Raw genomic sequence first — 17,431 nt, forward strand, 5'->3', positions numbered from 1 at the left:
TGTCAAACACTGATTTTTATGACTGTAGATGTTCAGCTCTTTCTCTGTTGAACATCTACTTAATTTATCTTTTAATATGAAAACATAAAAAGTTCAATCTTGGTTATGAAGTACATTTTATATCACATCGTTGTGATGAAATCATATTGCATACAAGCAAAAAAGTTTACATCTGTTCTGAATACTTCATTTTGAAGCAAGCCTTTTTGCCTATGCCCATACAAAAGCGAGATTTAAAAGTAAGGACAAGAACTTTTCAGTCAGAAATGAACTGTTTTGAAATGGAGAATGTTGATAGCGTTTTTTTTTTTTTAATATCTTGAAATGGAGAATGTTGATAGCGTGTTGTTTTTTTTAATATCTTGAAATGGAGAATGTTGATAGCGTGTTTATTTTTTTTTTTTAATATCTTGAAATGGAGAATGTTGATAGGGTTTTTTTTTTTTTTTTTTAAATATCTTGAAATGGAGAATGTTGATAGCGTTTTTTTTTTTTAAATATCTAATTCAAGAGGATTTCTTGCATTAAGGCAGTATTCTGGAATGCAAACCTTCTATCATCATACCTTTACAAATATCATTTCTTTAAAAGTCCACCCCCCCCCCCATAGTTATATTTGATCTGTATGACTCAACAATGTGGCTCCATGATATTACAATGCAATCATCACCGTAACCGTTTAGGATATGCAAGTTGACCTCTCTGACCTTGACCTGTGACCATGCACTAATACAGAGTGACATTCCACAGCCAGGAACCCCAGAGGAAATTGTGTAAAACATTTTGATCGGTTCCCCCCCCCCCCGTAATGAGTGAGAGGAGTGTTGGATTACGTACAGTCTTGGGAGCACTGCTGACAGGTCGCTGAGACACGTGGCTTTCTGCAGATTTTGGCTGACTCTCTGGCATACTTGCTGTCTTGACGGACCTGAAACAAAACAACAATGTGGTTATTTTCAAATTTTCATTTTCTTAAAAAATACAGCAAACGTAGATATCCTCACCTGTTCTTATACATCTTAGTTTACATCACCTAGGAAACATACAAATTTTCTACTCTGACCATTGAAAAAGTTTGCCCCAATGGTTTGGTATTGTTTAATTTTGTTTAACGTCCTATTAACAGCTAAGGTCATTTAAGGACGTGTCTCTATGTGTGAAGTGTATGAGTGCTTGCGTGTATGTATGCAGGAGACAGGGTATTTTGGTGTGCTTGCCTCCTTATGATAGCAGCAGATCCGCGCTAACTCACTGAAATGCCATGCTGAAGGCAGCTAGCACAGCATTCCGCCCGGTCACATTATACTGACAACGGTTGAACCAGTTGTTGCCATTACCCTAAATGCTGAACCTTAAGCAGGAAATAACAACTACCATTTTAAGGACTTCGGTATGTCCCGGCCTGGGGACTGAACCCACTGCCTTCTTCACCTGGGTGAACGCTCAACCTTCAAGCCAAAAGTGAGGTGTTGCCAAGCAAGGCGCTAGGAAATAAAAGGTAGTTAGAAGTAGAAAGAAAGAGAAAGATCCCAAATATTGCAATGGACGCAGCAGATTTATTTTGGTCGCTTTTGTGTCGCCAAATAGAAGACACCAAAGCAAATCCCCAATTCTGACACCTTCTACGATACATGCGGTGGGCGACATACCAGACGTTGAATCTGTGCCTACGTTGAATCTGTGCCTACGTTGAATAGGTGCCTACAAGCACAATTGGATTCTAACAATGTCATGTAGGGCTGCAAAGATACTTATACCTCACGGTAAGATACGTATCACAGTAAACTCAAATTAAAAAAAAAAAATATGATAATTTTGATACAAACAAAACAATTCGAAACGATACATAAGTATCACAGTTCGATACGTTACGATATATCATGGCAGCCCTAATGTCAAGTGCTCCAGACCTCCTACCTAACCTTCATTTCTTTTGTTCTTTGCAAGATGTTTATCTCCTACGATGCAAAAACCGCTGTAATTCTCCGATAGATGACCACTTACTTTTGTGGTATTACTGGTGGTGATGGCACTCGTGTCACTGGTGTAGCCGTGGCTGTACAGCTGGCATTACCACCAGATGGCACTGTTGATGTGTTTCCGCTGGACCCGCTGGTCGTCGCTGTGATGGTGGTCGTGGTCGACTCCCGGGACTTTGGCGGACTGGAGGGTCGGGTGGTAGCAGGCACTGACGTCGTCGTGGCTGTCACAGCGACTGGTATCTGTGGCTGTGGGGTCACCATCGCCACCGGTGGAGACTGTACGGAGGCTGATGGTGGAGGAGGAGGGGGAGGTACAGGGGGCGGGGATGCCTTGGATTCCCGTACCAGGGGCTTAGCAGTTCCCTTGACAACGTCAGACAACTTGCTCTCAAAGACATCACCAGCAGTAGAAGAATTCTGAGAAATTTACAACATATACAATTCACATAAATCATTGTGTATAATGTAAACATCTTATATTTGATAGACCGCATGCAAAGTTTCACAGGTTTGAACATAATACATTTTTATCATAAACTAAATTAACCTTAGTGTGCCAAAACATTTTTATACAGTATCAAGAATAGCTTTCCTTCAAAACATAGTGAAGATGGATTATCATTTACTTTAATTACGACTTCTGACTTCAAATTATTTAGAAAAACATTTGACTTGTTGCTGTCATCAGTGGGTAATGCCTCTTTTTTTTTAAATTTTCAAAAGACTGCAATAACAAAGGTAAAATGTGTATTTTTGTGAACCATTACCTCTGTATTGTGAGCCCTAAAGATGGTTTGTATCTGTACTGTAAGATTCATCAGGTGATAAATACATAAATCACAAGTCAAGTGTTGATGAATTGATACAAAACCATATCATTCAAATATTTTTTCATAAGAATCAACTGCTCTGTATTAATAGCATAAATGTGCATGATTTAAGAATGAAGAGTGACTCACCGCTGCTACCGGTCCAGGCAATGGTGGGAACGAATTGATTTCTAGGTCAAACTGTAGTTCACTAGGTAGTTTACTGTCTTTGGCGACGGCTTGGGAAGAACTAGGTCGCTGTGATTCAGAAAATGACAAAAATTGAAGATCACACATAACCTCATAAATTTGATTGTTCAGTAAACAAGTAGTATTTATACTGGTTTTATTTTGTAACAGTTAATTGTTTTACTTATTGGTAATAATTTTTCTGCGAGTACCACAGTCACTGGCCAGGGTAAACATTTAGAATGACAGCCATATAATTATTTGTTTGAGTTTTTATGTCTTATTAACAGCTATGGTCATTTAAGGATATGCCAGGTTTTGGAGGTGGAGGAAAGCCAGAGTGCCCAGAGAAAAAACACCAACCTACAGCCAGTACCTGGTGACTGTCCCACGCAGGCCTTCAATCCATGACCCAATGGGGGAGAGCTAGTGATCATAGACGGTCAGACACCTTAACACCNCCCCCCCATAGAGTTAAATTTAATCTGTATGACTTCAACTTTATACACTGAAGCAATTTACATAAATCTCAACAATGTGGCTCCATGATTTCACAATGCTTTCATCACTGTTAAGGATATGCAAGTTGACCTCTCTGACCTTGACCTGTGACCATGCACTAATACAGTGACATTCCACTGCCAGGAACCCCAGAGGGGTTGATACCGAACACTTTTTCAACAAATCTACAACTTGTCTCACCAATCAGTTGTAGCAATATTTTACACATGACTCCCTGTACACGGGATGTAGACTTACCATATTTCTAGCACCTTCATCGTCTCTTCGCCTGCGACTTCTATAGCTCCGAGGCATCCTACAAACACAAACAGTATATCAAGTTTGATCCTGCAGGATCTTTCAATCTTGTTTACCTATTTTTTCATCAAGAGGGATGAATGCTTGAAAATAAATTACTGGAATTAATTTTAACCAAGATAACAGATGAACCACTGAAATCCCTTGATTTCAAAATAATTTTGGTATTTTGGAAACCAGTTTTTGGTAAAAATCTGTCTATGAGATTTATTATGGATTAAGACATTAGCTTATTTTTTTATTTTTTTTAAATCATCTTTAATCAAAATAAATTCTTTACTCTATTATATGAAATAAGAAGTTTTGAAATGTAATTTATTTAAAAAGCTATAAAAAGGTAAAATCAAATCTACAATGAAAATTCTTCCGATTCAGGACGGCTGGTTGTGGAAGGAGTATGCAAAATGCCCTTACCGTTGTGATAAATTATCCGATTGTCTATTATTGACTGTGATATTGGAATTATTGTCCGTAACTGGTTGTGTTTGGTGCTGTTGTTGCTGAACTGATGAATGCACCATGTGAGAGTGGTTCATATTAGAGTTATCCCCCCTTCGGCTATCACGGTGGAACGGGGAGTGATGCCCCGATATCTGTGAACTGTCAGAGTTGCGGGGACTTGTGCGGTGACTACCGCCACCTCCGCCTCCTGTGTTGTCACCACGGCGATCCATTGATCCTCCTGAAGGTCCCTGTTGGCGGTCCTGGTTCGGACGGTTATCTGAATGCATACGGTGCTCTTGGTTAAGTCGAACAGGTCGCTGGTTTCTACTGCAAACAGAAATTAAATTCCAAGTTAAACTTTTTTGTAACTAGACTGTTCTTTAGGAGTAAACATGAAAACCCTTCCTGTTTTTTTTAATTTACAAATGCACAGCAAGATGCATTAAACGTTGTCATTAGCCTTTGATTATTGTCAACAAGCAAGATTATCTTGTGTATATGACACTGATTGTACAACAGAAATTCAGTGTTTAGTTTACCAGATTTACCATAACAAGTAACTAGAAGAATATGACATTTTATGATTGTATACACTTCTTTGGTAGTGAAGGCCTTGGTAGCTAATCCAACACAACTGAACATTTTAAATTAAACAGCTGGCTAAATTAAAGAACAGTTAAAATTAAACAGTTGGCTAAATTAAAGAACAGTTTAAATTAAACAGCTGGCTAAATTAAAGAACAGTTTAAATTAGTCAGCTGGCTAAATTCAAGAACAGTTTGTTTAAATTACTATAATAAAGGCCGGTTGCTATAGAGCAGCAACATCTCAATGCAGTGCCCTAATGATCTACAGACCTGTTTCTGTTGACGTTGTTGTACTGGTGCCGAGGCCCTGAGTTTAACTTGGCGACACTAGTAGCCTGGTATCCATTGATTGCCAAAACCTGAAACACAGAACAGATTCATCAGCATCTCTTACACCATGGTCCTGGTGTTCTGTACAGGATAGGCAGTTAATGTGCAATACACAAAAGGTGTGCAGAAAAAGATTTCAGCGAGTGTGTTATATTTCTACAAGACTCTTAAAAGCATTGATCTACTGCCATATTTTCAATTATATATAACATTTCAACATATTCCCTAAAAAAATATCTATTATTTAAAATTTACAATTAGGTATGTTCAATTTTCTTCACAAATTATTCTAATTCAGTATTCAAATTCTTAAAACATTTCAGCACTGTTAAACTTGGCAATTTTCTTCAGATAATTTTGTTACATAACTTAATACATAATTATACTTCAGGTATATATTAAATAAAGTGATCTATTAAAAGCATGTTAGGCACTTGTTTTAATCAGCATCTGAATCATAACGATAGCCCTTTAAATAGACGTATTAACCAATCCACCCCTACAGTCACATTTGAACCTTACCAAATCAGAGAGTGGGCATGGTCCAGTTTAGATATGTAGGGGTGCATAAAGTAATGAACACTACAATACTGTATACTTTCTTTCCTTCTTGGTTTCATTCAAGCGTATGTAATGTTTTTAATAAACATGAGGGTTACATTATGATTTTTAAATATATAAATATCATTCTAGTCATACATACTTCAAGCTGAATTTATAAACAAGCAAAATTATTCTACAACTGTCAATAAAGCAATAATAACCATTTCTTAACTGTTTGAGCATGAAAAAAGGCATTGAACCTCAAGTTTAAAAAGAATAATGTCTATAAAAATATTCTCAACCTTTCTATAACCAAATTATCTAAAATCTAGAACTATTGTCTAAAATGTTATCAAATTACAACTCGGTTAAGGTATAAGAGAAAAATATTGAAAAAAGTTTTAATAATAGACGTTTGAAAAATCTTGAATCAAAGATCACATGCAATTGATAATGATACTAATTAGATAATAAATCGGAATCTGTAATCAACAATAAATCACCTCTATATTCAGGATTCATAAAGAAATAAACACAAGTACAAGTATAATATCTAAAACCCTAATAATTTATATCTCAACCTGATCTCATTACATCACTACCTATCCCTATCTCACAGTGAAGGAGAATCTTTCAACACTATCATATCTTTGTGTAAAGGGAATTCCCATCTTGTTTGATTTCTACATTACAACACCATATTTAATCAAGGATCAAGGTATTTCATCATTTTGCATTTATCCTGAGCAGTTCCTGTCAATAAATATCCAAATTTGACGTAACATGCCTTATACAGGTATTATTACAATACAGTTCCAGGTTAAAGATGGTATTACGATTAAGGGGAGATAATTTGTAGTGAGAACTGGGAAAAGATAATCGACAGAAGGGCAGTGCTGACAACAGAGATGAAGGGACATCATGTGCGAGGTTTTGTAACAAGGCTGCAATACTTGCTTATCTCCATGATATCACAATACAAAACACACAATCACATCAACAGATGCAGCTCTACATAGTCAACTTCATGAAGGAATTTTACAGCCCACAAATTTTCATACAGGTTCTTTAGATATGTACAACCCTATAGCTATGACTGCATGAAAAAAGAAACAACATCTACTATACAAACCCAAATTGATGTACATTACACCCCTTAACACACAGAGCTGCACCTACTATGTACAGAAGTCTATGAACAACAAACAACTGTGTGAAAAACATACACGAGTGTATGAACACAACTGTATGAATGACAAACAAATCTGAACAAAGACACAGGTATGAATAACACAGCCGTATGAATGATGTGCCTATCTGTATGAACAACATACACAACTCTAGAAATGACACATAACTGTATGAGCCCATATACATAAATATTAGTTACGAATGCATACATGTATACAACCTTAAAACCTGAAGAATGTACACAGAACCTCCATGACACAAACAAGACATGTTCATCTGTACAAGATTTCTGACAATAGAATATCATAAGACACGCACACACACACATGTTACAACACTGTATACTGAGCTGTCTTATCTTATATCAACCAATTTCAACTCTGACAATGTTTCTGTTGGAAATTAGAATGTATGTAAATATTACATAAATCGTTTGCATTACGTTTGGTTCAAGATGAAATTTAATGTTGAACGCATGCCTCTTTAAAAACTCTCATAGCAAAACAATATCTTTACTGTTGTACAAAGTAAGTAATGATCAGCTTATAAAAATGTCTCGACATGAATTCTTACAATACAATATTTATGTATTGGATTTGATATTTCTTCAATTTCGTTCCAATTAGTTCAATTATATTTCTGTCCAAGGAAAAATCATGAAGATTGTTCTGTTTACAACTATTCCATCATAAATTGTAGAGGGGCGGTGGTGTCACCTGTATAAATATATTGTAAGTGGCAGGGATCAAGTCCAGGTCTGCCTACTTCTTTATTCCGTCTTTGCGTATTGCAGAGTTATCTTCTCTTGTGAACAGGTATTGATTGTTACGTCATTGGTTTGTGTGAGAAAATTACATGGGTTTTTTTCTCCAAAAATTGATGACGTTACTCTCACAAACAAATCACGTAACAATCAATCCCTGCTCACAAGAGCAGATAACTCTGCAATACGAAAAGACGGAATATTAAATCATTCGCAATATTCTGATGGGCAAAGGGTCCGTTTAAACTTATATGCCTCCCATTCAATTTGTTTTGGAACACCCCTCACAGGAATTTGTTTTTAAAAAGTCCAATGCACAACAGTTTATAGATTTTGCGTTACGAAACCTTCCGTTTGAATTTGATTAAATACAGCTTGGATTAGATTTCAGTCGTCCTGGTTGTAATAAAACGCAGCTCAGTATACAACAGAGTTTCACTCTCCTGTCTAATTCTCTCTACACAAAAGTGGTTACAGCCCAAATCTGAACCTGTTTAAAGTTTAAATGACAAACCTCTTTCATCAAAACCTGCCCCATCTCAGTCAGGGTTACTATGTGATCCTATAGGCAGTTCAAAATATGAAACAGAACCCAAAAAATTATCAGTGATGTCCCTTTCACCCCTTAGACATGGATATAGATAGGGATGAAAGGGGATATAATAAAATTATTAAACTCTCACTAAATAAATAATGAGATATATTTTTTGCAATGAAATATTAAAAGCATTTTATTTTTATGTATGGTATAAAAAGGTAACATTATCTTGAAATTGTTGAAGAGCTGTTATTTTACATGTTTATTATCACAGATCATAAAAAAAATTGTTCCCCTTCATACCTAAATATCATTTATACAACTTATTCTAAATTAGTTATATTTCCTTAAATATCTAACACTTTTTGCTTCACAAATAGCCAATTTAAGCGACACATATTGTTAAAGAGCTGTTATTTTACATGTTTATCATCTCAGGCCAGAAAAATGTTTCTTCCCCTTCGTACCTAAATATTAATTATTATTCATTCTAAATTAGTTATATTTCCTTAAATATCTAAATTCTTTTTGTTTCACAACAGCCAAATTAAGCGGAACAAAAATGACAGTTATTATCTCATAATAACAAAACTTAAACCGCAAAACAATTACTACGCTATTAAATGCTGTCAAACTCCAAACATATAAAATGGTATTAGTGGGAGAAACAGAGGGTGTCTCAATTTTCATCAGGACACTATTATTATCAAGAGAGCAGTGTCAGGTCAAGGTCAAACAAAACTGAAAACAAGAAGTACCATGAATTGAGAAATATCCACAGCCGAAGTCTTCATATCTCACACTTAATTTTGTACATAACGTGCGTAAAGTCGTATTCTTTTTCTGATCATATCTGACATCAAACGTTAATCACCTGCTTTTTAAGCATGCGAAAAACTCACTGTTGGTGTTGTGGTATTATCTACATTTCTAAAATGTGATTTTAATTATTTTTTCCAAACTTTTATTGCGATTGACAGAAAGGGGACCAATTCATGACAACTGATGGATTTATTTTAAAGACATTCTACTTCCTTACAAGTATTTGCTGAAATTCATGTGTCTCTGGTTTCCTCAGAAAGGAACAGAAACTTTAGAGTGTGTAATTTTATAGGCAACATTATATTTAAGGAAAAAAGAACCTAAAACTTGATTCTCTTGAAATGAGGGGGTTCTATTTCCAAAGTAGGGAAAATCTACACCTAGTTGACCTTCGAGCATAAAACAAAATCATCCAAATGTAAAGAGTGAAACGACTTTTGAGATAATTGATTTAAATTTTGCCCACAAGTACGAAACAATTTCAACTGTTAACTCATTTACCCCTGAAGACACATTTGAACTCTTCCAATTCAAAGGTTGGAATAGTTCATTATGAAATTTCAGGGGTGAATGAGTTAAAGACAACAACCAAGGAACTTGTAGCACTTTCACAGATCTAGCACATCTCTCTTCCAACCCTTTAAATGTTTATTAAACTATAAGAAATAAGAAAGTGAAGTGTTTCACATATTCCCGCCCCTCCTGTTCATTTCCGTAAATGCCATTTTCTTTCTCAATTCATGGTAGCATCATGGTGTACAACTACTGCAGCCTTGGTTAAATCAATGTGGTTTTGGAGTAACAATAACCCTTTCATCTCTATGACTCCAAGTGGGACTCTTCACAGCTTTGGCCTGCATCAGTCTCATGAAGTCTATTGGGGTGGAAGAGGAGGAGGAGGAGGGAGTCGTAATTACCATACTGGGATCCAGTAGAGTCGGACTAGAAACGTTTACATTTGTTGGCCATGATGGCAGCAGGGCAGCATTGGGGAAAAATGGAAGTGTCTGAAAAAGAATCACATAATGTTTAATCAGTATTGGGAAAAAATGGAAGTGCCTGAAAAAGAATCACATAATGTTTAATCAGTATTGGGGAAAAATGGAAGTGCCTGAAAAAGAATCCAATAATGTTTAATTTCATGTCCTGTAAATGTACAAATTTTAGTGGTGTTCTAATTTTAGTGTGTGGCAGGATTGAATTTTATCAAATGTATTTGTAATGGAATGTCCAGTATAGAAGTCAGTAGTGTAAAGTCAGTAAATATCTATTATCTTGGCGCGCAATACCTTTGTTCGACTAGATAGACAAGAGAGCGACGACAGCGACGACTGACAAGAGTGTAAGTGAGAGATGAATGTGTACAGGAGCTGGACAAGGCGTTAAGCCTTCTGCCACACAGAGGGTAAGATTTATCTACAATAAACCACTGGTTCAGAATCAAACGTTGAGCTTGGGTTGTTAATTCATCCCCAAATAGCCCTTGGTTTCAAGTGCTTTTTCATTTGTTGTACATAGCGTACTTTTTTCTACTGCATATATAGTAAGTGTTGCAATTCATCAACTTACAAATATCAATTTACATCTGTTACAATTTGATAACACAATTAAATGTGTCCACTAAAATAATTACTCTTGCAGTATCTGCAAAAATAATCAGTTTTTTAATTTATGTACCAGTTTTATTTCACAATTGATAGCAAAAGTTGGTGTTTACAATCTGTGCTGATCAGTTTTTTTTCCAAAACTTGATTCCATTCCACTTTAGTTTCACTCTAGTTACCCAACACATCTTGTTTTATCTGGTAATCCCATTCTACTAAGTTTGGATACGAGTACAAAAAAGAATTATTTTCAACGACAAAAAATCTGGTCACGACGGGAAAAGTTTCCAATGCATAGTAATGGGTTTTGACAGAGGTACAGGCATCCATAAACAAGCCATTCGGATTGATATGTCTAACCTGTGCCCCACTTTGACCATCAATGCACATATCAGAGAAACTTACTTAAATGCAAAAACTTTATGATGATGGAGAATCTGACAAAGTCGATAGACCACGAAAGGTAGGCAACATCCAGCATTTGATGTATGGGTTGAGATGTACTACCTAAGATGTATCTATGGTCCAAGTTTGGTTGGTCTAGCACTTATACTTTCAGTGAAGCTAAGTTAAGCACTAAAACTTGATGTTGGCGCCACCGCCGGAAAACAACACCTTAGTCTCGCTTTCGCTACTTCGTGGCGGCGAGACAAAAAAATCCTCAATTTTACGTACCTGCTGACCATTGATGTACGGCGTCATTATGGGCACCTGTTGCTGCACCTGGTACTGTGTCTGTTGCTGTGTTTGTTGTTGTGACTGCTGCTGCTGAACAACCACCTGCTCTGCCTGTGAGACAGGAACAGCAGGAGGGGAGGTCACTCCAGCCACTGTCTGTTGTTGTGTTTGTTGTTGTTGTTGCTGCTGCTGTACAGCCTGTTGTTGCTGGTGATACTGAGGTCTGTAACCATTACGTGGATACGTCATCCGTATCAGAGGCTTGGCTTTGATTCTTGCCTAAAATACAACAAAGGGATTTTATGTTAAAACAAGTTGACTATAACCAAGTTCTAAATAGGCGACTCAATAGGAATATTGAAATAAAAGACTGCAGAACAGAACAATTATTAACATCATAAAGCGAGCATTGAAAAAGGCATATCCTAAATATAGCATCAATGCAAAATGGCAATAATATCAATTCAAGTGAAATTGTTATTTTCATTTTTCTTTCACCAAAATTATATATATATATGAAAAATATATGAGCCCTAAAACATCTGGAAAACTAGATCTCTTTCCTATTTTGCAGACATTAATTTTACTGCTGTCTTGCAAGACAGAAACAGATAGTAATAACCTTGAACTATGAACTTTATCCCCTTGACCTATAATTATCTCCCCTGGATCACAAACGTCTACCCAATGCCCTACTAGAATTTATGTTATTTCTGTGCTTCAACGTGTCTAAACGTTAATATCTTGGTACCAATTAATGTTGACTTGCTTTGTTAAAATGTAGATCCAAAATCCAGTTTACTACTGGGATTGATTGATTATAACAGGGCTTTATGGCTTTGCAACAGCTATGGTCATCACATGACACGCCTAGATCGCAAAATTATAATCCATGTAAATTTAATGTTTTAATTTTGGGTAAAAAAATCGCAAATAAATTGTATTATTATCCACATTCAACACGGAAATATTGATACTTTACAAATTTCCTGATCTGTTAGTGACCATTACGACAGTACGTGATACCTTACAAATTTCCTGATCTGTTAGTGACCATTACGACAGTACATGATACCTTACAAATTTCCTGATCTGTTAGTGACCATTACGACAGTACATGATACCTTACAAATTTCCTGATCTGTTAGTGACCATTACGACAGTACATGATACCTTACAAATTTCCTGATCTGTTAGTGACCATTACGACAGTACATGATACCTTACAAATTTCCTGATCTGTTAGTGACCATTACGACAGTACATGATACCTTACAAATTTCCTGATCTGTTAGTGACCATTACGACAGTACATGATACCTTACAAATTTCCTGATCTGTTAGTGACCATTACGACAGTACATGATACCTTACAAATTTCCTGATCTGTTAGTGACCATTACGACAGTACATGATACCTTACAAATTTCCTGATCTGTTAGTGACCATTACGACAGTACATGATACCTTACAAATTTCCTGATCTGTTAGTGACCATTACGACAGTACATGATACCTTACAAATTTCCTGATCTGTTAGTGACCATTACGACAGTACATGATACCTTACAAATTTCCTGATCTGTTAGTGACCATTACGACAGTACATGATACCTTACAAATTTCCTGATCTGTTAGTGACCATTACGACAGTACATGATACCTTACAAATTTCCTGATCTGTTAGTGACCATTACGACAGTACATGATACCTTACAAATTTCCTGATCTGTTAGTGACCATTACGACAGTACATGATACCTTACAAATTTCCTGATCTGTTAGTGACCATTACGACAGTACATGATACCTTACAAATTTCCTGATCTGTTAGTGACCATTACGACAGTACATGATACCTTACAAATTTCCTGATCTGTTAGTGACCATTACGACAGTACATGATACCTTACAAATTTCCTGATCTGTTAGTGACCATTACGACAGTACGTGATACTTTACAAATTTCCTGATCTGTTAGTGACCATTACGACAGTACGTAAGTGCTACGGCTTACCAGTATAGGTTTATTGAGGAAGGTGCACTGTTCCTCACGTAGGTACTGATACGCCTGCTGGGCACTCGCATCCGAGTCAAACGTCACGTACCAACTGTCATTGGCTGCAAACTCACAGCTCACAAACCTTGGACAACTCTCCCCTTTGAACAAATTTTTCACATCCTGTGCAAAAATACAAAACAGATTCTAGTTATTTCTCCAAACACACCATATTTCTTTCTGATCAAATCAATTGAAAAAGAAAACAAATTATCTGTCAACAATATACCTTAGGTAAACCATAATAATTAACCCTTTCACCCCTGAGGAACTTAAGTAAACGTTTCTGTACATTGATCTGGAGGAGTCCATAATGGCCTGCAGGGGTGACAGGGTTATTAGTGTTGAATCAAATCAATCATTTATCAGTTATGAAGCCCAGAGATTCTGACACATATAGTTTCCGACTCTTAAGTATGTGATGGGTTTAATGCAAGATAATGAAACTGCAATAGATATGGGTGGGCTGTTATAAGGCATGGACTTAATATTCAGTGGCGGATCCAGAGGTTTTTTTTGGCTTCAACAAACCCCCCACTTTGAGAGTTTTCTTTAAAAATAATCACCATTTTCCTCAATTTTCCCCCACATAGGACCCCCCCCCCCCCCAGGATCCGCCACCGATTTATTGCCACTAAATATCTACTGTTTATTAGGCCATAATGATAACGGAAAATAGATAAAGGGTGAAAGAAAACATGCTATAAAATGAATGAGTTTTATTTGGTAATGCATTCAGACAATAAATGATGATTCTATATAGCATTTTTGCCTAAAAAACCCTTAATTCAGAAATTCTCCAATATTTCTGCCTCAGAAAACAGTGTCGAGACTGACCAGATTTTACTACACTGTGCTTGTGAATATATGTTTAATACCTTTCACCTATAAGCTGTCAACTTTTTTCCCCAGACAATGTCCCTTTGACATGCCTGGCTAAGGGAAAATCCTAAAATTTGAGAGCAGTGGGCCATTTTCAGTAATTGTTTGTCAATATCTTGTTTGTCAATATCAAAATTAAGAGGGGCCATTCTATGTACAATTAAAAGAAAATTGGAAAATGGAGGGGTCCATTTCAGTTTTGAGGGGTCAATGGCCCCCTCCAGGATTATCCCTGCAGTGGTTCAGTTACATTACCTCTAAAGGTGTGGACTCGGGAATCTCACGGAGAATCACTATACATCGATTGTGATTCGGACGAACCTTTTCACATTTCCCATCTACTTCATGTACTTGAACATTTGGTAGTTCTGTAAAATATCAAACAGAAATGTGTATTAACCTTTCATTTAAATAAAATATTGATATACAGTTCTTATTTCGAAAACATTCATCTCTTAGTCCACATTTCCTCATGAATAGCAATCGTCCTAGTAACTCATTCACCCCTGAAATTTCATAATGAACTATTCTTACCGTTGAATTGGAGGAGTTAAAATGTGTCTTCAGTGGTGAAAGAGTTAATGGACTTAACTCCAATTGATTTCTCTTTTAAGTAACAACTCCTCCAAGCCAAGAACCTTTCACAATGGATTCAAGTTAACCAGAGTTTTGCAAAGGTCAAATTGATGATGGAACAAGTAAAGTTTTTAGAAATGTCCCTAAAAATATGCACAATCAAGAAAGTAAACACCTGGGCCTGGTTGTTCAAAAGCTTGTTAGCTTAATCACTGTTTAACGACCATCTTCAACCTTTAATAATTTTGTCAATATACAAGGTAAAATCTCACAATTTTGTTTGTAAACAATGTGCCCTGTTATTCAAAAGGTGATTAGCTTAATCAGTGAATTTACAGACAAAATTGTGATATTTTACCTTGTATATTGACAAAATTATTGAATGTTGAAAAATGTTGTTAAACAGTGATTAAGCTAACAGGCTTTTAAACAACAAGGCCCAGGTATGTCTAGTCTAAGCCAGGTAATATAAGTAGCCCGGAGCCATACCGCTCTATACAGGTGCGACACCAATACTCAGCCTGGTGTCAGATCTACTGAGGCTCCAGGCCTACTATAATAATAATAATAATAATAATAATAATAATGTTTATCAGGTAAAAGATCATGGGAAACATAAATTACATTATGCAAGCAATGAGATCACAGAATGGTATTTGATGGAAGACTAACCTTCAGATATCACAAAATGCATGACTAAAAATTATATTATTATTATTATCACAGTTTGTATGAATATCACATACAAATTTAGAGGTACAGACAGTGAATTATAATCTTGAACTGGTAATCTTTTACCTAGGATGGCCCATGAAAGTTTTGAAAAAACTTTTTTCCAATGGGGTCCTTTGGAAAAATTATTAGCAACCGGTCAAGATGATAGGATGGTTCTTATAATGAATACTACAATTATTAAAGGAACTTTAAGTGGTATAGGGTAATTAAATATTATAAAAAGACAAATTCATTTTGATGTTCCCTTTTAGCTATTTCCATCAAGTGATGTTTAACCTGAAGTTTAGATTGATGCTTTTTGTGTAGACATTTGATTGACCTAGGTAAAGAATTCCAGTCTCTGATTCCATTATAGAAACAAGAGTACCGCGGGGCGGAACAATGTACGCCCGTCAAATGCCATATCGTGTTATATACTTTCTTACATTGAAATAAGATCCGATCATTCTAAGAGTGGTTAGCCGACATGCTATAAAAAATGTAGGAGAAAATCAAATAATGAAATGAACAAAGGGCAACAACTTTTGCAAATAGCGTTGAATCAATTATTTTTTTAAGGGAGACATAACTTCATATCATGATTATAATGAATACAAAGTTTCAAAGAGATCCATTGAAAAATGTAGGAGGAGATTGCTGGACAAAAATCAAATACTGAAATAAACAAAGGGCAATAACTTTTGCAAAAATTATGATTATTTAGCCTACCAAGTTTCAAAGAAATTTGTCAAAAAATGTAGGAGGAGATCTCCAGGCAAAAAAAAATTCAAATACTGAAATGAACAAAGGGCAATGACTTTTGGGAAAATTGTCGAATCAAAATTCTTTAAAGGGAGACACATCTTCATATCATGATTATAATGTATACCAAGTTTCAAAGAGATCGGTCGAAAAATGTAGGAGGAGATTGCCGGACAAACAATAGTTTATGCCAGATGGACAGACAACCCCATACCATAATACTTCCCGTCAAATTTGACAGGCGTATAAAAATGTAATAGGAACCTTTAACTGGTGCTGCATCTTTCAAAAATCTGGCAGGAATACTGTCTTGACCTGTAGTTTTTCCACTATTAAGATTGCATAATTCTTTAAAAACAAAATCTTCTGAAACATTTCTATATAAGATATGATATATGTTTTGGATAGAAACAACAACACCTACTGTACCTTATCCACAGCTGGTACTATAAACCAAGGACCTCACCAATTATCATTCATATTCAGAAATCAACACCTAGCACATCATACACAATAGGAATCTATGATTCCGTAGAGTGTTTTTTTTTTAAATTTATTTTCTTAATTATTCTGATGTCAAACTTTTATTGTTTAATTGAAATTAAACCCACAAACAACTGTAATCGTAAACAGAAGGCTACAACTCTGAGCCTTTGCAGTATTAATTGTTGAGGTAGCAAAAAGGATTCTTACCAGAGTATTTTAACCCACTCACCCCTAAAGTCACATTTGAACCTTACCGAATCAAAGACTGGGCAAGTCCAGTTTAAGTATGTAGGGGTGAATGAGTTTAACCTGCTCCCTGCCCCATTTAATCCTGCAGTTAACTCTTTTACTTGCACACTTTACTCATTAACTCACCTTTAAGTAATTCTGTGATAAGGTCAAGGTCATTTGTGAGCTGCTGAATCTGCTGTAGGTTGGCAACAGTTGCTATAGGAACATATTGGTCTGCATCCATCTGCGACTGCAGGTAGCGATCACTGGCAAGGCTCTCTCTGTAGAGGTAGAGGGGTCAGAGGTCAATCGAGGCCTGACACCATGTCTGACTTTCAAAGATTTCTAGACAAGCTGGTTAACGTTTTGCTCTTAAGTGGATATCAACTCGTTCATCCCTGAAGACACATTTGAACTCATCC

The 17,431-nt window shown here is 36.0% G+C and overlaps 1 protein-coding gene across 6 annotated transcripts in view; it reads right to left on the reverse strand.

The window, feature by feature from the left end:
• Positions 1–17,431, reverse strand: part of LOC110448985 (la-related protein 4-like) — a 63,566-nt gene that overhangs the window by 10,572 nt on the left and 35,563 nt on the right. For 3 of the 6 annotated variants that reach the window (XM_021495549.1, XM_021495547.1, XM_021495550.1), the window contains exons 6-17: positions 17,154–17,290; positions 14,496–14,608; positions 13,317–13,481; positions 11,297–11,578; positions 9,827–10,024; positions 8,172–8,219; positions 5,101–5,189; positions 4,214–4,570; positions 3,740–3,797; positions 2,942–3,049; positions 2,005–2,399; positions 838–928 (exon numbers count right to left, since the gene is read on the reverse strand). In XM_021495549.1, coding sequence (XP_021351224.1) covers positions 838–928; positions 2,005–2,399; positions 2,942–3,049; positions 3,740–3,797; positions 4,214–4,570; positions 5,101–5,189; positions 8,172–8,219; positions 9,827–10,024; positions 11,297–11,578; positions 13,317–13,481; positions 14,496–14,608; positions 17,154–17,290 — 2,041 coding nt within the window. The remainder of the gene's footprint in view (positions 1–837; positions 929–2,004; positions 2,400–2,941; positions 3,050–3,739; positions 3,798–4,213; positions 4,571–5,100; positions 5,190–8,171; positions 8,220–9,826; positions 10,025–11,296; positions 11,579–13,316; positions 13,482–14,495; positions 14,609–17,153; positions 17,291–17,431) is intronic. The other 3 variants (XM_021495551.1, XM_021495552.1, XM_021495548.1) reach the window with 3 other exon arrangements.

This window comes from Mizuhopecten yessoensis, unplaced genomic scaffold, assembly GCF_002113885.1.
Source record: "Mizuhopecten yessoensis strain PY_sf001 unplaced genomic scaffold, ASM211388v2 scaffold4411, whole genome shotgun sequence".
Taxonomy (NCBI): Eukaryota; Metazoa; Mollusca; class Bivalvia; order Pectinida; family Pectinidae; genus Mizuhopecten; species Mizuhopecten yessoensis.